At 40.8% G+C, this 25,191-nt stretch overlaps 1 protein-coding gene across 6 annotated transcripts in view; it reads right to left on the bottom strand.

Moving 5' to 3' along the window:
• Positions 1 to 25,191, bottom strand: part of PPM1L (protein phosphatase, Mg2+/Mn2+ dependent 1L) — a 287,755-nt gene that overhangs the window by 70,596 nt on the left and 191,968 nt on the right. For all 6 annotated transcript variants that reach the window (XM_063085941.1, XM_063085967.1, XM_063085948.1 and 3 more), the window contains one exon: positions 4,246 to 4,420. In XM_063085941.1, coding sequence (XP_062942011.1) covers positions 4,246 to 4,420 — 175 coding nt within the window. The remainder of the gene's footprint in view (positions 1 to 4,245; positions 4,421 to 25,191) is intronic.

Below are 25,191 nucleotides of genomic sequence, written 5' to 3'. Positions count from 1 at the left end.
GTTTTCCATTGTCCAGAGACCAGAAGCATAGTTTTAGAATGGGAAGACATCTATGAGACCCTGTTCATGCCATCAATTAATAGGACTTAAATTAATAGCCCATCAATTAATGGGCTTTAGGAAGGTGTGGTGACCTACTCAAGGTCACATATCTGGTTGGCAGCAGAGCTAGGAATATAATATGGAACTTTTGGTTCGAAGTCCTCTTTCAATTATACCACAAACAAAAATAAAAAGCATAAATGCCCAACACAGGAGAATATTTAGTGAGTGATATTTTCAAATAGGATATCATGTAGGTATTAAAATTATTTTAATATGAAGTTTTAATGAAATGAGGAAGTGTTTATAATGTTAAGCAAAAAAAGCAGGATATAAAAGATACCAACCACATTTTAAAAATGCTTAGAGTGAAGGAAATATACTAAGATGTTTACAATGGTAAAATTACTAATAATTACTGTTCTTTTATTATAATATTATATACAATATCTATTTACTTCTGCAATTAAACTAATACTTGAAGTAAAAAAAATGAATTTAAAAAAATAAAATATCATATTGGAAAATATAACCTAACTAGTCAGAACTATATAAAATAAAATATATAGATTCTAGATAAAAATTTAAAGTCTCTGTTGTATGGACTTGCCCACAAATTTGGTGACACACATAGTTTTTGCTTACTTCCCATTTCTTTGCTGGAGTTCAGGTTGCTAGATAGTTGAATCGTGGATGGGTAAAGTATTAAGGTATATGAGGGTACTTCAAAAAGTATGTGAAAAATAGAATTAAAAGATAATACAAATCTTTCCAGGAACTTTTTTTTAAGTACTCTCATATATGTATTTTTTTTAAATTACTATATTTATCATTACACAATGTAATCACTTGGGGGAAGAAAGGACACAGAGAAAGACAGAAAAAAAAAGGAAAGGAGAAAAGGTTCTGAGCCAAAGCTTTCAGACAAGTGTCTAAGAATTTTTTTCATTGCAGTCTTCTGTGGGTGATTGGTTCCAAGACCCCTGCATATACCAAAATCTGTAGATGCTTAAGTCCCTCATATAAAATGGTGTAGTATTTGCATATAACCTATGCATATATCCCTGTGTACTTTAAATTATCTCTAGATTACTTATAATACCTAATAGAATGTAAATGCTATGTAAATATTATTATACTGTATTTTTTAATTTGTATTATTTTTTACTGCTGTGTTGTGTATTTTTATTTTTATTTTTTTTCCTGAATATTTTCCACCAGAGTTTGATTGAATCTATGGATGCAGAACCCACAGACATGGAAGGATGACTGTAATTGGTGTTTAGAAGTTTAGAAGCCACAGCTGGTGGTATTTGTCACTAAGTCACTTAGGCTGATTTATCAGTAGATAAGCATGAAAGACAAATTAACCTCTCTCCAGAGAGCAAGGTATCTTGTAACAATTAACTACTTACTACACCTGGGAGAGCTGAATTATGGATGTAAGGAAGTTAAACTGGGATAGCATGGAAAGAAGCTAAGCAGTTGAAGCAAATGAGTATCAGCATAGGATGGCACTACCTGACGGCACTGGATACTGTTACCAATTTTCTATCCTATTTCCTTTGTGTTATGATGAAATATTTTTCTGTTAAATAGCAGTATCTTTTCTTATTTTCTCTCTTTCTTTCTTTGAAATAATTAATATATGGTTATGGAGGAGGAGGAGTGACCTTTTGATTTTACAACACACAATGACATTCATTCATATATACACACAACCCCCAATCAATTCTGCCACCCTGAATCACACAGAGCCCAGAATGGGAGATTTAACAAATAAATGTTCCTGACTTCTCAAAGCTTCTGAAGACTGTTTTTAAATATTTCCTTCTGCCTCCCCAAACACTACATGCCAAGAAAAGACTCTAAGAGTATTTTAAACTGGTTTGAAGAATAGTAAGATCAAAATCTGTGCTCATTCACCATTAGTGACATTAAGTAGCATTTGCAATACGATTTCTAAGGACTTCCCCAAACGTGATATATTTTATTATTATAATAACCCTGGAAAATTTTATTAGCCCAGCTTTATAGATGAAGAAACAGAGGTTCTGAGAGATTGCCTTGCTGAAGATCACACCAGTACTGGGCTAGAGGGAAGGCCTGGAACTTAGATCCTCTAACTCTCAATCCTGTGTTTATTTCCACTGTTTCATGCTCCATGGTTTTTTTGATAAATTAATTCCATGCCAAAGTAACTGTCCTTAAAAGCCCCATACAAGTGTACCTCTGAAGATTAGTTGCTGGACAAAGTATAGGAAAGTGGAAAATTACCTCAAAGAAGGAAAAAATGGAGGGGTGGTAGGTTGCAGCCAATGTTTATTCCCATGCTGGTGTCTATTTGTGCGCTTTCATCCACTAGAATGCATCCCTCTTTTCACAAATGTACTTTCATCATTTGTCCTTCAAGGTTTAAACTAATGCCCACCCCTAAAGAAATCCATGGAAAACTTCAGCTACCTTCACTATTCCTTGACTCCACATCTCAGCTTAACTTTAATAGCTTGTGGATCTAACAGGGTGTGCTTAGTCCCAAATTCCTCAGGAATTTTCCCCCAGGGGTCATATATGTATGCTTTTGCTCCCCAGCTAGACTTTAAGCAAGATCTATGTTTTCTACACTCAGACTCCTCCTCATCTTTTCAATGCTATTCTCTCTTTCTTCCAACTGCCTAGTGTATCACTATGCACTCAACAAATGCTTACTGAGCAAATGAGAACCTGTATTAGTGTGGTGAAAGTACAGCTTAATTAGTAATTAGGAGGTTGAAGTCTCAGCTCTACAGCTAAGTTACTGCGTTATTCCAGGCAAGCCGATGGGTCCCGGTTTTCTCACCATAAAACGGTTATGGGGGCAGGAAGTGGGTGGACTATATGAGAGCTATGATTGATAAGATGTAATGAATATTTAAATATTTGATTGGGGCTGATCACAATCTCCCTTTATTCCATTATGGATGAGAGAGGAGATGAATAAGAATTCCAATGACAAGAATATTAAAAGTAAGACAAATACAGAGACCAAATAACTAACCACCCAACAAGCAGAAAAAAGGCAATGTGTCTGGAAGATTAATAAAGCAAAAATGAATCAGAGAGAGTAGAGATTTCCTGAGCAAGTCTAGAAATGTAGGTCTTGCTTGAAAGGGATGTGAAGGAGTTAGAGGGTAGAATGTAAATGGAAAAGCTTAATAACTAGAAAAATTGCTTTAGTGGTTAGGCAAATGTAGTACACTATTTTTTTTTTTTTAATTTGCTCTTCTGTTTGCTATTCAAGCTTGAAATCAAATGTTAAGAATGCCAGCACTGAGAATACGTAGATTATGATGAAGAAAATAATATGCATACTAAAACATCTTTGTGAAATAAAAACAGAAGTTCCTAGTATTAAAATAAGGATTAATACTATCAATATTTGACCATTAGAAACCTAATTTCCTGTACTTTTTCCTCCTTCTTTTTTTGGAGGGGAGAGATATGGCAATTTTAATCAGGATATTTTTACTGCATAAGTTTAATTTTGTTAAAGATTTTAGTAATTCCAAGTAATACTGCACCAATTTCATTAAAATTGGTTATAGCTGACAGACCATGTAATAGATAAAAATGGTGTTTTAAGGAGGTCTGTTCATGACTTCATTAATAAGCTCCCTTGTATGGGATGAATTTATAATGTGCGGTGAACCAAAGTCTCTGGTGGGTATTAGGGCTAGAACTCATCTGAGTCGCTAAGGAAAAGAAAGTCAAGCTCAGCTTAACACTTCAAGAAAAAAATAGTACCTCTTTAGAAAAAAAAGCCTCTGAAATTAAAAAAAAAAAAAATCACTTGAATCAAATAACAGTTCTTGGATTATCAGATGTAAAATTTTTCAGTCGGTTCCAAAACTGAAGTGCCACTTTAAAAGATTAAGTGAATAAGAGTACACAGTTGATAGATAACAGGCCAGAAAAATTCCAGTTAAAAAACAGCAAAAATTTAAAGGGATTTGAAATTTAAAAGCCATTTTTATGAATCTCTTGACAAAGGTTTGATACTAAAACTGCAGAGAAGAAACTTACTATTAATCCATGTTATATAACTTGTATCCAGTTTGCTCTTAAGCTTCTACCTCAGAAAAGAGCTTAAATTTAAACAAGGTCTATAAAGAAAATTTTGCAGGGGAAAAAAAAATTGTGTTTGTGTATTAAAGACAAACATACCTGCTTCGTCATAGGACACAGTCAATTTTTCTAGCATTTCTCGGTCAATTGATAGAATCTGCTGTTCAAGAATGGTCTGGTAGGACAATACACTATTTTCTTTGTCTTTTTCGTAGTCCTGGAGATGCTGTTTAAGGGCCTCTGGGAGTCGAGATTTTACATATTCAGCTGCAGTCTGCAGACAAAACAGTCAGAGAACCCCATTAGAACGTCTCATTTTAGGCTTTTCATTTACCCTCAGGTGCCACAGAGAGAACTCAAAGCACTGTGGAACCAACCCTTCAGACAAGCATGCCTCTGTCATTGTCATTTTAAAAATTCCACCATACCCAGTAAGTTGGATCTTCAAACAGAATCACAGACCTCTAAGAGTTTTCTACCAGGCTTAAAGGTGTGATGGATTTGATTTGATATTCACAGAGTTAGTACTCAGATTTATTCCAGTGAACTCTGAAGGCCCTATGATAGTACTTTTGTGGGATATAAATTTGACTTGTCCTGGTCTAGAATGTAGAAGAATGTCACTCATCTGAGCAGTGAGCTCGCTCATACTATGGCATACACATCCCTGTTTTGCTTTGCCATTCTCCACATTTTAGTGCTTCACACAAGAACTCCTGTGAAATAAATAGAAAAGAGAGCCCTCTGCTAAGGCTGATAATGAAATAATGGGATAAATAGAAAACCAAGAGATCTAAGACAATGATGCCCCTTAACCTGAAAAAAAAAAAAAAAAAAGAACTGTTCACCCCTTAAATGTCTTAGCCTTCAAATACAGTATTATTTTTTCTTTTTCTTTTTTTTCTGACCGGTAGGGGGATCATAACCCTCGGCACGGTGTGGTCTGCACCACGCTCAGCCAGTGAGCACACCGGCTATCCCTACATAGGATTCGAACCCGTGGCTTCGACGCTATGAGCACCGCACTCTCCCGAGTGAGCCATGGGGCCGACCATTTCTTTTTTTCTTTTCTTTTTTGTTTTTTCTTTTTTTTGCTTGTACACTATCTGCACAATACACTCCTAAGTAGTAACATCTGAAATTACTAGTAACAGCTGAAAAGCAATGATTTTCAATTAGATAAGCATACTCCACTTGGGGTAGGAAAGATGACGTGTATTTTGAAAAAGACCTTCCCAAAGATTCTGGTATGTTTTTCTGGTGGGCTGGCGTGGTAGGTACTCTTCTCCCTCCCAGTTGAGAATCGCAGTGATGGTTGAACAGAGATTTACAGGAGAAATTAAGTGATAGAGTGGCATGTATGAATTAGGGGAATTCTCAAATTCTTAAATATCAGTTGAGAATGTCAAGAGTTTGGCATCTCCTTGCAGTGCAGTCCTGCTTCCCCTACATAGTGTCTAAGTTGATAAGTCAGGAAATGAAGTCATACATATATTGTTTAAAATTATATTCAGTAAAATTATATAACCAGTAAAAAACTTTTCAAAGAAACTAAAAAGTATTACCTCAGATACGGGCCTGGAATACGGCAAAGACCCATCTACATAGTTTAATTTTTAAAAACCCTGCACAGCTATTAATTGTGTAATTTAAAATAAGTGTGAGTTACACATACACACACATAGACATATATATGGTACATCTCATCAATAGATCATTTATAGAGTAGTATGCTCTATAGCCCTTGGAAAAAGTGAGATATGATATACTGACCAGAAAGAATATCATTATGTATTGCTGAGGTTAAAAAACAAAGTTACATAATGTCAGGGATAATATATCCTTTTTCTGTAAAGCATACATATATCTACATATCGTATTTAATATTATCATAAATGCATAGGGAAAGATATGGAAGGATGTACTTCAATTGCAGAAGATAATCTTACGTTCCATACTTCTGTATTGTTTCCATGGTCTTAACTATATAATTTTTAAGAATTATCTTTAAAATATATTTCTTTGTAACCTTCATAGTTTTTCTTTTAAATGTTAGCGCAATTTAGGATGAAAAGAAACTTGTCAGAACAATGACAACTGATTTCCCAGGAAAAGTCCACTGGGAAGTGGTGGGAAGTGGTGGGGAAAAGCTTATATTTCAGTCTTCAAAGTAGTCAAGGTTGGCACACAACACTTTTGATTTCCAGATTTATATTTAGATTCCCTAAGTCAGTTACTGATGAAGTTATAATTTTAAAACATCACCAAACATTGTTTAATCTCTCTGCCAGCCAGATAGTGCAGAACAAATAAAATTATTCCATAAAACATAAATGGACTCAGCACATTAGCCTGACGCATTTAATTCTAGAGTTTAATAACAATATTCCCTAGCCACTGGAAAACTAAGAGACACTACAGAATAACTGTTTTTAAACTCACACTACCTTGCTGTTCACTGTAACGTCTTTGATTTTTTTTTCCTTGGAATACCTGTGAGGTACAGGAAATAGTTTTATAATTCACATTTTACAAATATTGATGTACTCTACATTATTGAAAGCATACTACATATTTCTTTCCAATTGTGCCCACTGACTGTGTTTGTAATGAAATTTACTTTTCTAACTACAATCATGATATAGATCTTTGAACAGGGCCTATATATTTGATTATATTGAATTATATTTCTGTATCTTCACAATAACTTTGAGTGAAAATAGGCAAATTATTGGTTTGGCCAAGTCTTCATATCTTTCAAAGTTTGACTCCACTGCTTTAAACTCTGTTAATGTTACTTAACCTAACTTCTATGAACACCTGAGAGCACCCAACGATCTTCCAATTATTTATACAGATATAGATATTTTAGCTCCTCAGTTTGGCAGAAATAAAGATGGTATCTTACACATTATTGTGTTCCCCCAGCACCAGGTTCAGTGCTTTGTACCATAGAAGCTTAACACCTTGACAGCATGTAAGAATGAGATACTTTAGATAGTCTTTGGAGAAAAATTATCAACTTGTCAAAAAGTTTTTGCCTACAGACAGAACTTCCTTTCATGATTCCAGATAATAACAATAAGAGTCTGGTTTTCTACTAGCAAATGGGGCTACATTTTGTCTTTAATTATCATTGGTGCCATTCTTTTAGAAAAGTAAACAGCTCAAACATCATTCATATGCCAAAACCGCAAATTATATAACTCACATATAGAGCTGTACACGAAGCTTTATTTAATGTCTTCCTCTCCAGAATCATTTGATCTTCTCCATTCTTGCCTTTATTTCTTCATTTGGCAATGGGCTTGACTCTGCGAGGGCCCTTTGTGGAGTCATGTAGAGTGTACCTCAGAACTGTACACCTGAGTTAATAAGCATTGTCTCCCAAGTGTTAACTCCCCCTGGACATTCAGGTTTGTGCTTATCTGAACTACTGAGTAGGTTCTCAACTGCATCCTAGGTGGTGGTGGAGCCACGTCAGGGTAGAAAGTGTGAGAAAGTTCTCAGGTATCCTCTAGTTAGACCTGAGAAGATGGTGGTCTCTACACTTGGAATAAAAAGCTTATGAAGCAGGGCACAAAAGATGCCCAATGCACCTTCTTACAAATGTGCATATGTTTACACAACCCATGCCAACAAAGAGCTAGAGCAGACCCTATAAAAAGAACTCAGTGGGTGAAAAGGATAAAAGAAAAGAAGAAGAATTATTAAGAATCTAAATTCTGGGAACCTAATAGGCAGAATGCTGATATTGGCCATTAAACTAAAAAACTATTTACTATTATAGTGGCATGTTCTTTAAGAAATAATTGATACATATTAAAGAACCTGGGAGGAGTGCAAAAGTATAGCTCAAGAACTGTTAACTGCTTCACAATTCATCTTAAAAAGAAAATCTGTTGCCAGTCAGCTCTAACCTATTAACTGTCTGCTGAGTAAAGCACAGACTGTCAGTGTTCAAAGAACAAACCTCTACCATAAAGGAACCTGCAATTTCAATGTGCGAACAAAGAACATATTTTACAAAGCAGTACAAAAATAGGCAGGAATCTTGAGAAAACTAATATATTTAATTAGTTAAGTGTTGAGCAGCTTCTAGGGAGAGAAATTAAGATGGGAGAGGACACAGAAAAATAATCAAGAAATCGCTCTGGTGGAGGTTAAAGACCAATTTTTGAGGTAAGAGGCACTTACTGGAGGAAAGAAAAGCAATCTAGAAAGTAGTGAGTGTGACTTCATAGGGAGAAATAAAAAGAAATGAAGTTGATAAAATTCAGAGTACGAGAGAACTGTTGGAGAAGACTCAACTACCTGTTAAACCAGGGACTTCTGATTTGTAGGAGTCAGTAGTAACAGGAAATACCTGTAACAGGCTAAAAAGTGAAATAAATGATCAAATCTTGTTTGAGGAAAAATATGTTACAGGCTGAATTTAAGACTCACTGAAACAAATAAGATTAAAGTGAGACGAGTAAAAAGTCTGAAGAAAAGGAAAACTGGCCTTCTACACTGTCGTTGGAGAATAAATTGGACAATCTTTTTAGACAGAAAATGAAAAAATGTAACAAGAACTTCAAAACAGTTTACACCTTTTACCTTGTAGCTGTCTTCATAGGAATTTATTTTAAGGAAAAGTTAAAGATGAGAACAAAACAAACACTTGTGAGCAAATATATTTATCAAAATATTATTCATGATAATGAAAATCTGTCTAGAAATTGGTTGACTAAATCATAGGATATACATGCAATGGAATAGAATGTAGCTATCAAAATCCGTGTTATGAAAGAATACGAAATTATGTGGGGAAATGTTCATAATAAAAAGATTACAAAGTAGTTAGGATACTATAAATGTATGAGGAAAAAACTGTCTGAACTAATGTGCATCATTAGTTTTCTCAGAGTAGTAAAAACATTTGGGTGATTTTTTTCCTCTATGTAATTTTCTGCATTTTCCAAATTTATAAAATGAAAATAATATTTCTGTGTGCTGGCACTGTGCTGAATACTTTATATACATGTGTTAGCTTATTTAATCCTCACAACAACCCTAATAGGTTTTAAGACTCAGAGAGGTTAAGTAACTTATCCTCGGTCATGCAGCGAGCAATGGAGCAGGAAACACCAATTACTGGTGATTTAGAAAAGGGAAAAAAAAAATTAATATTGTAAAAATAAAGCGACGCCTACTGTGGTCATTTCTGTACAAGGTAAATCAGCCCCAAGCTAGGATAAAGTCCAGGAGAAGAGAACAAAAAAGCACATGAGCAAAGCTTGGCGAGAGATACATGTGAATTGGCTTCAGCGATACAACACTGGAAGCTAAGGATGATGGTGGAGCTGCTAGAGTAATGGGAACACTCAGTAAAGTGAAACAACATATTAAATTTACTTTTCGTTTGTTTGTTTTTTAGGTTTTTTTTTTTTTTTGTCGATATACAATGTGGTTGATTATTGTGGCCCATTACCGAAACCTCCCTCCCTCCTCCCTCTCCCCCTCCCACCCAACATTGTCCTTTCTGTATGCTTGTCGTGTCAACTTCAAGGAATAGTAATTGTTATGTCTTCTTCTCCTCCCCCCGTTTTTTTTTGTGTGTGTGTGTATGTGTGTGAATTTATTTATTTATTTTTAGCTCCCACCAATAAGTGAGAACATGTGGTATTTCTCTTTCTGTGCCTGACTTGTTTTGAAAGACTCCCGCAGTGGGTAGTCAGTCAGTTCAGGGAGACCCTCCCAAGGAACAGCGAGACCACGGCTTCGGATGCAAAAACAAGAGGTTTATTGAACACACAGGTACCCGGGCGACTCAGTCTTTCGAAAGACTGGCGCGCCGAGTGGAGCTCCTGGGTCCTTTTTATAGCAAAAAGCGCGGGTACAGAAGCGAGAAGCGAGTTTAATTGGTCAGTTCAAATAAGCGCGGGTACAGAAGCGAGAAGCGAGTTTAATTGGTCAGTTCAAATAAGGCCTGGGGTGAGCTTCGGTTATGTGGGAGTCCTTGAAACAGCTGAGGGGCACCCTGGAAACTGGTGGGAGTCCTTGAAACAGCTGAGGGGCACTCTTGAAACTTTAACTGACTTGTCTATTTCTGGGAACTATCCGCCCTTTGCCTCGGGCCGGGGCCCAGGTGCATAACCACAGATATCCTGTTCGTTATCTGGTCTCAACCTCAGGCTGTACTTTTCCTATGCTAGGGACTTTTAACCAGGGTAATGTTTTGTGCCTTGCAAAATGGCGTTGCTACGGCTAGCTTAAAAAGTTCTTTCTTCATTCCCCCATTTCTTTTGTGGATAGCTCTAATCTTAGAGCGGAGTTAAAAGTTATTTTCATTATCTATAGTCTGATATTTTTGTCTAAGAACCAGGACCTTAATTGTACTCATCTTATCATTGATGAATTGGACTAACCTGTTGATGACACAGGGCCCCAGAATGAGCAACAGAAGAAGGAGTACTAGGGGCCCGGCGATGGTTGATAGTAGGGTAGTGAACCAAGGGGAGCTATTGAACCAACCTTCAAACCAGTTTTGATCTTTTTGGCGCTCTAACTGTCTTTTATCTAGTCTTTGTTTGAGTTTGGCCATGGTGTCTCGTATCACACCTGAATGGTCTACATAAAAACAGCACTCCTCTCTGAGGGCCGCGCAGAGGCCTCCCTCTCTTAAAAACAGTAAGTCAAGGCCTCGCCTATTTTGGAGTACTACCTCAGATAGAGAAGTCAATGAGTCCTCTAACTTGCTGACTGAATCCTGGAGGGCCCGGAGGTCAGTGTCCATGGCAGTCTGGAGCTCGGTTAGGCCCCGCTGGAGGTCTATAGGTCCTTTAATCAGAGCAGCCGAGCCGGTACCTATACCTGCCACAATTCCCAGTAGGACAGCTAGGGTAAGTGTGAGAGGTTCTCTCTTAAACCTGGGATGAGGGTTGTCATAGGCCTGCAACAAAGTTTCTTCAGGATGGTAATAGATGCGAGGAATCAGCTGAACCTGGACACAGAAATCCTTAGACTGATTAAAAACTGAGAGGGAAACGCAAGGGGTGAGACCGGTGCTGCAAGCCCACCAGCTATGGTTGGAGGGGAGAAGGTATTGTTCCTATACATAACCCTTGTCCTGTGACCTCTGTGAGAGTAAGCTTTCCCTGGGTCCCCCAACGGCAACTCTCGGCGCTGGTATAATTGGCCTCTCCCAAAAAGGCTATTCCTTCATAGTAGGGGGGGCTTATGGCCAGACAGAGCCAGCAATGCTCTGTGGCGTTCGGGTTGGTGGCATTTAGAGCTAGGAAGGCCCCCTGTACAAGACCAAAGAGCCTGTCACCCGTGGTGGGGGGTAGAGTGCCTGGTGATAGGAGGCTCTGTGTAGCAGTGCTCCTTTGTGCCGCGGGGGGTTGCCTGCTAGTCATTGGGAACAGCTTGTTGCTAGGAGGTCCCTGTTCTGCAAGGACGGGGTCGGGGCCCACTGCCACAGTTGGCATATTGGTGATATCTAGGCGAATGGTGAACAGTACACCTGGATCGTTTCCCGTCAAATAGAACCTTAGTCCCCAGGTTCTTCCTTGTGCCCAATCTCTGGAATTTTTTCCTTTCTCTGTGAATTTTATTTTAAGGGGGTTACACCAGCCGGAGTTGTCACAGCTTTTACTGCTACCGTTACGTTCTACAGTTATGAGGTCCCATGAGGAACTAGGTCCCCAGTAGACTGTCCCCGTGGTTTCACAACCCCATTCTTTGCAATATAGGGATTCCAGCCCTCCGCACCTTCTAGCTTCTGAAAGGGTCCGGCCATCCCGGGGGCACACGTAGAAGGGGGAAGCGGCAAGCCTGTTTCTAGCTCGGGGATAGCTGCACCCTGGGACCCCCCAGGTGATCTGATTATAAGCTTTTGTATAGTCTGAATCAGGGGGTCTGATCTGGGCCTAGCCCGATGCTATGTATCCCGGGATATCCCAGGTCTCAATACCCGCCGCCAGGGCACATACATCAGGTTTAAGATCGGGCCACCAAGTCCAAGGCGGCTGGGTAGCCTGTTTGGTCCAGACAACTTCTCCAGTTTGGGACAGTACCTGCCAGGTGAGGGTGTTGGGCTGGTTAGGGTTATTACTTGGTAGGCTTGCTCCGCCGCCGCCGAATGCGCAACTTAAGAGGATTATCAGTCCTCTCCAGCTCCCAGGATTCATCTGGTACGGAGGGTGGCGCAGGCTTGAGGTGAGAAGCATGTACCCAGGCTGCAATGCCATCAACTTTTACTGCGGTCGGGGTGGTCAGCAATACCAGATACGGGCCTTTCCACCGAGGCTCAAGGTTGCTGGGTCGATGGCGTCTGACCAGCACTCGGTCTCCGACCTGGAACGGGTGGGGGACAGCTATGGTACCGGGCTGATATGCCTCTTTGATCTGGTCCCAAATCTGGGTCTTCACAACTTCTAGAGCCTTTAAATGGGTAAATAAGACAGGGAGAAAATTATCATCGGGACCCAGTGTTTCTCCCATCTCAAGTATGGGGGGGGTCCCCCGTAGAGGATTTCATAGGGAGTTAGACCGTACTGGCCAGGGGTATTCCTGGCTCTGAACAGCGCTAAGGGAAGGAGGGCCACCCAGTCTTTTCCACCGGTCTCTAAGGCCAATTTAGTTAAGGTCTCTTTGATGGTTCTATTCATTCTCTCTACTTGACCTGAGCTCTGGGGCCTATACGCACAATGTAACTTCCAATTTATCCCCAGTTGTGTGGCCAGTCCCTGGCTTACCTGAGCAACAAAGGCTGGGCCATTATCTGACCCGATCACCTTGGGGATCCCGAAACGGGGCAGGATTTCTTCTAGTATCTTTTTACATACAGTCAGGGCCGTTTCCGTTTTGGTAGGAAAAGCTTCTACCCATCCAGAGAAAGTATCTACAAATACTAGCAGATACCTGTTCCCATACCGGCCAGGCTTTACCTCTGTAAAGTCTACTTCCCAGTATACGCCGGGTCGATCTCCCCGTTGTCTTTTTCCGGTCTCTCGGTAGGTGGTAGTCGCATTAGTCATGGCACAAGCCGGACACCGATTGGCGACTTCTTGAACGGTGGACCGGAGATTCGGGATGGAGAGGCTGGTGCGGCTCGTTAGTTGAAGGAGCTTTTCTGGTCCTAAGTGTGTTAGCTGATGTAACCGCTGAATGAATTCTTTTCCCTGGTCAGGAGTGAGCTCTCTTGGCTTGGTCCTAGCTTGAGCAGGCTCGATTGGCTCTTGAAGCTTTATAGTTTCTGCTAGCACCCTGACCGACAGGGCGGCTTGTTTTGCAGCCTCGTCGGCCCTCCGGTTCCCGGCCGCCACAGGGTTATTTCCTCTCTGGTGGCCCGGGCAGTGGATAATGGCGACCTGCTTAGGGAGGTGAATGGCCTCTAGCAGAGCCAGAATTTCTTGTTTATTTTTAATGTCTTTTCTGCCCATACGGTGGGAAAAAGTTGGAGCCAGGATGGGTCGATGGAGGGAGAGGCCGGCTTTTCATACAGCCGGTATTCTTCTTCTAGGTTTAGGACCAGGCACATGGTAGAGTGATCTCCCCATGTTACTTGTGGGCCCTCTGTGGAAAACTGGATTTGAGCCTTTAGTTTGGTCAGGATGTCCCGGCCCAACAGAGGAGTAGGGCACTCAGGTATGACCAAAAAGGAATGGGTCACTTGCTTATGTCCGACCCTTAAAAGTCTCTGTGTGGTCCAGGGGTAGACTTTGCTGCCGGTCGCTCCTACTACGACTGTCCGCCTGGACCCTACCTTCCCCATGGGTTGGGTCAGTACCGAATGTTCAGCCCCGGTATCGACCAGAAACTCGATGGGGGTCCCCTCCACTGTCAATGTTACCCTAGGTTCGGGGAGGGGGTCCGAACCCCGACTCCCCTAGTCATCTAGGGATAGAACCTTGGCTTCTCTGATGTTCTTTTTCCGGGGACATTCTCTTGCCCAGTGACCCTTCTCTTTACAGTACGCGCATTGGTCTTTGTCTAGAGGGGGTCTTCCATCCCTAGGTGTTTTCTTTGCCCGGTTGCTCAGGTTCCCTGTCTGCCTATCTCTAGACCCTCTTTCACCTACCACTGCGGCCAAAATCCTAGTTAAATTTTTTTCTTGGCGTTTATCACGCCGCCTCTCTCTCTCTTCTGTCTCTTTTTTTTCTCTTTCCTGTCTTTCTTCTTCTGTTTCTCTCTTGTGGTACACCTTTTCTGCCTCCTTTACTAAGTCTTGTAAGGAAAGGTCTTGGAGCCCCTCTAGTCTTTGTAACCTTTTTTTAATGTCTGGGGCTGACTGGCCGATGAAGGCCATTGTGACCGCAGCCTGCTGCCCCTCAGAAGAGGGTTCAAACGGAGTGTACCTTCTATAGGCCTCCATTAGGCGTTCTAAGAAAACCGAAGGGGGTTCTGCCGGTCCCTGCAAGACCTCTCTTACCTTGGCCAAATTGGTGGGGCGCCGGGCTGCCCCTTTGAGACCTGCCACTAGAGTCCGGCGGTAGACCAGAAGACGCTCCCTACCTTCGGCCGTGTTGTAATCCCATTGAGGTCGATTGAGGGGGAAAGCCTCATTAATGAGGTTCTCGAGTTGTGTAGGGGCCCCGTTATCCCCGAGAACGTTCTTGCGGGCCTCCAGAAGAATCCTTTCTCGCTCTTCAGTGGTGAAGAGGATCTGGAGTAGCTGTTGGCAATCGTCCCAAGTGGGCTGGTGAGAGAACATAAGGGACTCAAGAAGTCCCGTGAGACCTGCTGGTTTTTCAGAAAAAGAAGGATGGTTAGACTTCCAATTGTAAAGATCTGCTGAGGAAAAAGGCCAATACTGCAAAGGGACCAAGCCATTTGGCTCAGCTGGGGGCCCTATGGCTCGGAGGGGCAAAGCTACGGTGGAGTCAGGACCGGAGCCGTCTCTCGGACTGCGAGGTTGGCGGCTCCTAGTCCCCGCAGCCGGTCCCTCAGGGCTAGGATCACCGGGCGCTCGGCCTGGTGCCGATCTGTTTCCCTGAGGGGCCAGAGGGGGCAGCGGAGCCGCCGGGTAAGGTGGGGGTTCAGAGAGAGAAAATAGGTCATCTGGTGTCGGGAGGACGGGGGGTTGGGGAGGGGCGGAAGGCTTCCTTGTAGGTGGCCTTTGAGTATTTTCTGATCCCGAAACAACAGCGACTTTGCTGGAGGGTGGCACCCAGGGAGGGGGATTCTGGGCGAGGTCTTGCCATACCACGACATATGCAACCTGGTCCGGGTGTCCTCCGATCTCCTGGAAAACAATCTTTTTAACTGCAAAAATGACAGAAAGGTCAAAGGTTCCCTCTGGCGGCCAACCTACGCCGAATGTGGGCCACTCAGACGAACAGAAAGTCTGCCATTTTCCTTTTTTGATCTCCATGGACAGATTGTGAGCCCTGGCTTTGACATCTTTCCAATGATCTAGAGTAAGGGAGAGGGGCGTAAGGGCACCTTGCCCCATCTCGAAAATTTCCAATAGGGGAACGACGACGCAAAGACCTATCACAACTAAGACAAAAAGAAACCAGAAACGGCGACGAGACCGAGTGCCGTAGAAATAGAAGAAAGAGTCCGATGGCAGAGCGCGCCTCCCGAGACGCGGTGAGACCAAAACACAATAATCCTCTGCCAAGGGGTCCACCAGGCGTCCCTGGTCCTCCCCTGATCCTGGGACGTCTCCCAGGATTGCCGGATGGTGAGCCCCCGAACACGTCTGTTCGCTACTCACACATCAACCCGGAACAAACCCGAAACCAAAATGTGCGCACCCTGAGGGACAGTCGAAATCACTGAGTCAGACACAGAGACGAGACACAGAAACGAGACACAGAAACGAGACACAGAAACGAGACACAGAACGAGACACAGAAACGAGACACAGAACGACTGCTGGCCAGCTTACCTCCCGTTGGTGGGTCGGTGGTCCCTGGGTGGGGGTCTCCGATCCCGGACGAGCCCCCAAATGAAAGACTCCCGCAGTGGGTAGTCAGTCAGTTCAGGGAGACCCTCCCAAGGAACAGCGAGACCACGGCTTCGGATGCAAAAACAAGAGGTTTATTGAACACACAGGTACCCGGGCGACTCAGTCTTTCGAAAGACTGGCGCGCCGAGTGGAGCTCCTGGGTCCTTTTTATAGCAAAAAGCGCGGGTACAGAAGCGAGAAGCGAGTTTAATTGGTCAGTTCAAATAAGCGCGGGTACAGAAGCGAGAAGCGAGTTTAATTGGTCAGTTCAAATAAGGCCTGGGGTGAGCTTCGGTTATGTGGGAGTCCTTGAAACAGCTGAGGGGCACCCTGGAAACTGGTGGGAGTCCTTGAAACAGCTGAGGGGCACTCTTGAAACTTTAACTGACTTGTCTATTTCTGGGAACTATCCGCCCTTTGCCTCGGGCCGGGGCCCAGGTGCATAACCACAGATATCCTGTTCGTTATCTGGTCTCAACCTCAGGCTGTACTTTTCCTATGCTAGGGACTTTTAACCAGGGTAATGTTTTGTGCCTTGCAAAATGGCGTTGCTACGGCTAGCTTAAAAAGTTCTTTCTTCAGTTTCACTTAATATAATTCTCAGAGCACTCTTTACAATAACCGAGAGTTGGAACCAGCCCAAATGTCCATCATCGGATGAGTGGATATGGAAAATGTGGTATATCTACGCAATGAAATACTACTCAGCTATAAAAAAGAATGAAATACTGCCATTTGCAACAACATGGATGGTCCTTGAGAGAATTAAATTTACTTTTGAACTGTAAGCCTGAAAACTATCCATCTCTCCCTAGTTTAGAGACTATTCACCAACACCACCACCCCTTGGAGGAAAGAAAAAAAAAAAACTCACGAGCACAAGGAAAAGGTGTTAAACTTATTTTATAGAACCATGAAGAAAAATAACAAAACAATGATTTTGGCTGCAAGTTTCCAGGGAGGCAAAAGCTGTTTTCAAGAAAAGATATTAAATGGTGTTGAATTAAATTCTAATAGAGCCTCCATTAGAAAAAGATCACAAGTAAATTACAGCTACATTCAAATTTTTTTTAACACTTTTTCTGGGAATTTGCAAAGGTAAAATGAGTACTCATTTTGACTTTTAGTGGACTTAAAATAAAAACAGGCTTCTGATGTCCTTTATGAAAATATGCTTCATCATGTCATAGCTGTGGGAGTTTTTCATTTTTTGTTCCCTCCTTTTTAATCAAATGTTTTATTTTTATTACCAATTCTAAGACTTAGTGTATAGTATGCAATTTTATAAAGTTTTAGTTATGGTATTCAAAAGAAAGAAAGCTCCCCTATACTAAATACTTACTCAGAAGATATTTTAAAACCAGGAAATGGATTTTATCATTACGATCTTAATGAGTGTGCTAATGTTGGTCCTGATATAGAGACCCAATTTCAAAGTAACTTTGAAAAATCAGTAGATGAGATTTTAAGATTTCAAAAAATCTGGAAAATGCATCTTCAGAAGAAATATCCTCTTTTGTCTCAAGAATGGTGAAAAGAGTGCTTTGCCAAGATAAAAAGTTTCAGAATTTTAATATCTTTTAAATTCTATGATTTTATAAATTACTCTTCCCCCTCCATTTTAACACACACACACACACACACACACACACACACACACACACACACACACACACACACGAGCAGAGAGAAATCCTCAAGCTCCATTCAACTGAATGGGACATATAATTGATGGCAGTGCCTTTTCAGTGTATATTTACACCACACACATAACTTGAAATACACAGCATTGCTGCTTCAGATATGTGTGCTGACTGTGAATGAACACAGGCTTCTAAAGCTGGATCAAATGGAAACTAACACAAAGAGGCTGATCCTTGCACTCATGGTAAGGGTAAATTTAACACTGATCTCACGCACAATAAGATACTAGATCTGGCTCTACGGGCATCAGTGACCCTCCCAGTAAAGAGACTTTGGCACCAAGGAAGACATATGAGGGGGGTAAAATGGGAAATCAATTCTGTAAATAGGAATTAGAAATAGGAAATGGGCTGAATTTGGGGAAATGGTAACTGAAGACATTGACAAGATAAAGGAAAGATGATTATGGGAATCCTTCAAAATTCGCGCCAGAGCAAGACAGAAGAGAGAAGGATGTAATATTTTATTGCAGGCAAGGTTTCCCTGCCCTTGAAGGGAAGTGAATGTGTGTGCTGATTTGGCAGCAGCCAGCACATAGACCACACGTTAATTTACTTAGGTCCACTTTGGAATCCATCTTTCTTATGGTAACATATCATTAACTTTTGACAGCTGCTCTTTGGCTCCAGGCACTTTAAAACAAAGTCAGAGTGAGTGCCCTTGCCCACCAGGAAGAGGACACAGGCAAGGGAGTTATTCCTCTTGTGCCTGCCAAGAGTGTCACTTCTTGCTATTTTTAGTCTTTGCCACTTTTAACCTGGAGAGGTTATTTAAACGAGAAAAAGTGTCTTTGAGATGACCATCTTGTACACTTGAATTCATACTGCTGCCTCAAAAAGGCAAATTTGATCCCTTCAAGAGAGATGGCATCAGGAAAATGTCTCAGGCTTAAATCAGAAGCGTATAAATGAAATCTTACACCTATTACAAAGATCTAAGATTGCTCTGGAGAACCAAAGCCACAGATGTGCAAACACTAGTCAGTTGTGTGGCAAAATGACCATAGTGGAGGGCATACAACCTACCTAATGTGGAGACTAAAGTTTTCCTTTAGTTTAAACATTAAGATGATGACTGCTAAACTGTAGGTTATTCAGGACAATTCCTCTGGGATTGCTCATGTGATAAACCTTCAATAACTTTATTAGGCATCTAATTCATATTTAATCTGACTTTATAATCACATGGTAGCACCAAGCATGCTAGTGTGAAAATATAACTCAAATCCCACTTCCTGTATGATGGCTTCCCTAACTGCACATGGCTGCTTTTATACATAAAAACTAAATTACCTCCCTTTTCTAGATCCCCACTCTCTAATTGCAGTAAGATATAATTAGTCAAGGTATCAAATATTATTTAGCCATATGGTCCATTTTCCTTATCTTGTAATTTTGGTCAAAATCTACATTCAGACTCTAGGGGATTAAAAAATTTATCTGTTTACAGTCTGGAGAAAAGTTGAGGTTATTTCCCTGCTACAAAAGTGATGATGAATGAATTCTTTGCCCCTCAATTACCACACAGTTTTCCAGGGAAAAGGTAAAGGGATAGGTTATACCAGTTCCATGGTCCTTCCCTTAATTTTTTTTTTTTTTAAAGCACACTAAGTTCTCTTGAGAAATGGCAACATAAAAATTACCTACCAACAGACTTTTTCATAAATGTGTCAAGAAAATAAGCAGCACTCGGTCAAAGCAGTCTGGCTAAATTTTTGTGATGGGTGAGTACCTATACTTACAGTAGTTACAGACAGAAGTAAGAAATTGTTTCACATTCTATACAATGCAAAGTAATGTATGTTTACAGAGAGAAATATGATTCATATTTCAAAGAAAATTATTGTTAATTACTGATAGAATTCCCCTCCATTTCTGTATCTTGGGCTCTAGAGCTTGGGGAAATATTAACTTCCAAAAGTGCTATCCAAATATATTCTAGAAAGTTCCATGCAGAATACTAACTAAAAATGCCCTTGAGGATTCAGAAAGCCACTTTCCACCTGTTATAAATGAATTGTAAAACACTCATGAGTTATTACTCAAAAAGAACTCTGTAGCTATGACAGCAGAGTGACCCCTCAGGGAGGTGGCCAAAACATAGATAAAATGTTCTTTGACCAACCACTATTTGTACATCAGCAATGCCAGAGAACTCTTGCTGGGCCTCACTTGGCTTCTGTCCCAAAACTACCTGTCAGGCTCTTTAGGGTGGACCTCCAAAAAGCAAGTGTGGCCAGGGTGGCAGGGAAGCCCCACTGTGGCTGATGTCCCCAACCTGATGTGACTTTAAGAAGTGCCTTCAAAACCAGTATTAGATTTAGGCTCCTAACTTGTGCAGTAGGGGTGGAAAAGGGTTGGTCTTTCTGTCCAGGAAGCTGGAAACTGCCTTATTTAGTGTGATGTGAGTAACCCAAAAAGGACCGCATCCCAAGACATTTTCCCCTTTGGCCTTATTTGATGCCTTATTTGAAATTCTATCATTCCAGATTCCATCTTTGGTTAACGCCAGCTCTTCCCCAAAAGGCAAACGTTGTAAGGAGGAGTAAACACTAAGTAATGTTCAGTCTTAATGTGGACAAGTTGATCAATTTTTACCTACAGGGAGGTGGGTTGTGAAGTAGTAAGGCACCCAGGAAAACTCCTGAGAATGGGGTGTAAACTGGGAGAGTGAAGATCAGGAAAGACAAACATTGTCTACTCTGAAATTTAACTTTGTGTGTAGGAAAACACAAAGATCTGTAGTGCTTGAAGGTTTAAGTTACTCTTTTCCAACTCTGGCTCCCCCCTTCAGGATCTACCATCAAAACTTGTTGGAGGCTAACATAACAAAGCAAACTTACTTTGTTGCTTGTCACTCATAGGTAAAGAACTCATTGAGTAGCATCTGTTGCATGCACATAGTTTTAAAACTTCTCCTGTACAGACAGGAGTCATCACTCAGGATGCAAAAGTAGTCTCAGAATAAAAGCTTCAGCTCCCTCACTGGCCCTACCCCAGCACTACCTTCCTTTCAGACCTTGATTACAGCTCTCAGCCACTTCAGAGTGTCTCCATCTAGTCACCTATTTTCTCTCCAGTAGTTCATGAGCAACTAGCAGGGAGGACCAACGCTTTTTCATTTATGTGGACTTCTCTAATGCTTAATCCAATATTGGCATGCCAGAAGAACACGATGGAGAACAGGTGCTTTAAAACCAGGCTTAATATCTGTGAGTGATAATTCTACGTGACCACAAAGAAAGATAAAAAAAGACCAGGCCCACAGTGTTTCTTCCTATCACTCTGACATTTGCCTCTCTTCTGCCATAAAGCATATAAATATCACACTATTTTTTACTTCCTAAGCATCTCATCTTATTTAATATCACAGGACACCACTTGCAAGGACTGCTGCAAATGGTCTGGACAGAGCCAGAGGCTGTTATATTTCATACTGAGAATGTGTTTCCTAATATTTTTGTATTATTTTTGTTTAATTTTGAACCTGGATAAAAATCATTGATAACAATGGAAACACTTCCCAGAAAAACACACACAGTATCTAATGTATCAGTTTAGGAACCCAGGTATGAAGTTCATGAGCCAGGTCACAGTGAAGCCTTATTATATCTATGCATGAGAAGGGCACTGGGACAGGGCTTCAGTTTTCCCTATAAAATTAGGTGGCTGGACTTGATCAGTGTTTCTCCAGGGGTGGCACTCCAACCAACTGCTTCTGAGTCACCTGGGGTGGGGAGAGAGCATGACTTCTTTAAAAAAGCAGTTTCATGGGTTCTAGAATCTGCTTTTTAAACTTGTGCTATATATTAACAGGCTCACTAAAAGGTGAAGAATACCAGATCCTACCCATTAGAGATTCTGATTTTAACAGGTCTAGGCATGTGTATTTTTTTAACTGTAAATGTTTACCAAGTACAGAATTTTGTTCCAATACCTGCATACACAGGCATGTGTATACTTACAAAGCTTTATAACAAATTCTGATGTACCTCTAGGGTTGTACCAGACCCTCCACAAGAACAGTCGCTCAGTTTGGCAAGTAAATATTTTTAACTCTTATAAAAACCTAGACCTGTATGCAATGATATTCTTACACAATCTGTCTACCCTCAGTGCCACAGGCTTCTTTTACTGTATAAAAGGCTGAGCACTTGCCTGAAGCAATCTAACTGGCCTTGTACACTTGGGAGCACCTGGCACCCTTTCACAGCAGCTTGTGGGCAATCAAGCAAGTCTCAGCAAGCTATGCGAAGCAGGCCACAAAATGACCTGTGGCAAAAACAGTGATTTCCTCCTGACCATCACCAGGCATGGTCAGAACATTAACCTGACCTCTGCCAGGACTGCCAGTGGAATTTTTTAAAAAATTTTTATTAGCAAATTCATTGTTACAAATCATACTTATTCTTTATGTCCCTTATCTGATCTCTCCCTTTCCTCCTCCCCCTCTCCCTCCCTCTTCCCCCTCCCTCCTCTAACAACCATAGATGTGTTCTCTCCATCTGATTGATTAACTGTTCCTCTGTTGGTTTGTTGCCTAGATGATCTGTCCAGTACTGAGATAGGTGTGATCAAGTCCTCCCCCATCATCGTAAATCAGATGCTTCTTCTATCACTCTGGAGTGTGCTTTCTGGAGACAGAGGACCTCTTCCTTTTTTTTTTTTGGTCTCCACTGCGAGTGGAATTTTGAATCCTGGAGAGCTGCAGCAAAATGTAGCAGAAGGGAAAGGAAATCAGCATTACCAATAATATTGCATAACTCTGCATGCAGGGTTTGAAAGGTTATCTTATTTTAGCAAGAGGAAAATGAGATACCTAATTGTGTGGAAAAGCTATAATTTCAGCAGTGAATGCACCTGCTTACGTAAATATAAAATGACAGGTTTTAAAATCTGAATGGGCAAATAGTTCATGGTCTTTACCATGAACTCTGTAAAGAGAAATATTTTTTTTTTCCCAAGACAACAACTGGATGAGCAGTCATAGGCTGGAACTATACACTTTTAACTAATATTTACTGCGTATCTACTAGTGCTAGGCACTGTGCTAGGTGCTAGGGACAAATGGTGGGCAAAAGCAGACAGGTGCCTGCTCTCATGGTGCTTATGCTCTAGTGAGGAGACAGAAATAGGTAAGCATATAAATACAAACAGATGTGCTCTAAGGAAAGCATATGAATAAGCATATTTATATAAATAAATAGATAAGCATATAATACAAACGGAAGTGCTCTAAGGAAAGCAACAAGATTCTTTGAGGGGAAACAACAAAAGAATCTAAACAGTGTGGTGTGGAGGGCTAGGGGAAGGCTTCTCCTAGAGAGTGATGCTTGAGCCAAGATCTAAAAAATGATTTGGGGGTTCACTGGCAAAGGGGTAAGGAGTAAGAAGAGGTTAACACAGTCAGGAAAGACAGCATGTTTTATTGATATGAGTTTTCAAAAATGTGGATAAAATAGAGCCATGGGTGAATAAAAGTTGTAATTTTATGGGAGAAAAGGCCTCAAGACTGATTTGCGCTCTGAGGTGTTGGATACCAGCCATTGAGTTTGTTTGGAATATAAGGAAGGGAGCGACATGCACTACACTTGCCCCAACAAAAACAATGATAACTTTCTATCTGTTGTGGAAAAAATTAGTTTCTAAGTTCCTTTTCATTAAAATGGTTTTATCATAAAGAGTCTGAGTTAAAAACAATGTTAGGTCCCAACACACTGTTGACTTCCCAGTTGATGTCCATGTATTTTTCATTCTTTCTCTTTCTCATGTACCTATGCTGGTGCCTTTCTTTAGTGCAGGTAGAGCCTTAGCCCTCCGTTCATGTTTCTCTCGTGCATCGAATTTAAACCATTTTGACTTTTCTGCTATAACATGCAGAGTCATAACATATCTAGGTGTCTTATACTAGCCTTTTTTTTTTTTTAAGTCAAAAAAGATGTTCTTTTATGAAGGGAACTGTGGGTTAAAACAGCATCAACTGATAAGCATGAACTAGCTTGGAATCATTCATCTCAAGTTGTAAAATTCTTGCCCCAAAAAGTCAATGGAATAAAACTAAATGAGCTTTTCTCTTTTAAGAACTGTATGGAAGTTGCCTCAGTATGGTAAGAAAGTGGCACTGTCAAAGGCAGAGGAAAGAAGCCCAATGGTCTCCCCACTCCAAATCCCACCTCATTATCATCCTGTGTGGAAATATGGTCCTATTCCACAAAGAAAGTTCCCCACAAACAGGAGTTTAAAAAAGAGACTCAGATGTATAATATGGCCTAGTATTTTCCACTGGGAGAGACTCAGTTCCAAAAGATAAAAATTGGGGTAGAGACAGCATTTACATCTTCAAGGGTTTTCCCACCTACCTAGGAGAAGGGATGGAGAAATCAGAAGTAACATGATTTACCCTTTTAGGTGGGCTGGCCCAACTCTCTAGAAGGCATACATTTAACAGCTACCATTTATGAAATACTTACTGTGTGTCAGGTGCTATGCTTAGTACTTTATATAAATTACTTCATTTAATTCTCACAACAACCCTGATCACTAATGTTTTGCAGATGTTTTGTACAAACCCCCCCCCCCCCCCGTAATCCTTTGCCTTCAGCAAAGTCTACAGTTTCATAAATATTTTGTGTAGGCAATTTTTAGGAATTTGGGGCTAAGAAAAATAAGATAGTAAAATTGAAATAAACCTACGGATAAAGTTAAGACACAAAATATATACTTTAAGATTCCCTATTTGTTATTAGAGATGAATTAAAAACAGACTCAATTTCTTGGCACTAAATGCAAAGAAATAAAGACAACCATCTGCACAAGTCACAGTGTCCTTAAAATAAATCATAAGAAGGATCAAAACAATGCCTATGGCAGACATTAATCAATCAAAGAATTATTTGCCACTGAGCCCAGATCCACCCTTAGAATCTTTCTCAATACAGTATTACAATGTAGCCACCAAGCAATCAAAGTCAGCACATGAGATGACAGCTGTTTACAAACCTTGGTCTAAATCCAGGGTAGCAAACTAAGAGCCCAAACATCTGTTTTTATAAATAAAGTTTTATCAGAACATGGCCCTGTCCATTTGTTTACATCTTGTCTATGACTACTTTTGCACCTCAATGGCAGAGTTGAGCAGTTGAGACAGACAGTATGGTTTGCAAAGCCTAAAATATAACAATATGGCTCTCTACAGAAAAAAACCTGCCAACCCTGGTAAAGATGAATAGCCAAACAAAAGCAAAAATTAGCAGATATAGGTACATGTATATTATTGATATTGTTTAGCATATATTTATGTGCCTTCACGTATGGGGCACAGTGTTAGGTTCCAGGTGTACAAAAACAAATTGCACATAATCCTCACTTTGAAATAGCTTACAATCTAGCTACTGAGATGAC

Source organism: Cynocephalus volans, chromosome 1 (assembly GCF_027409185.1).
Source record: "Cynocephalus volans isolate mCynVol1 chromosome 1, mCynVol1.pri, whole genome shotgun sequence".
Taxonomy (NCBI): Eukaryota; Metazoa; Chordata; class Mammalia; order Dermoptera; family Cynocephalidae; genus Cynocephalus; species Cynocephalus volans.
Note: the sequence above shows the minus strand (reverse complement) of the source record. Positions and strands in the feature narration are given on the sequence as shown.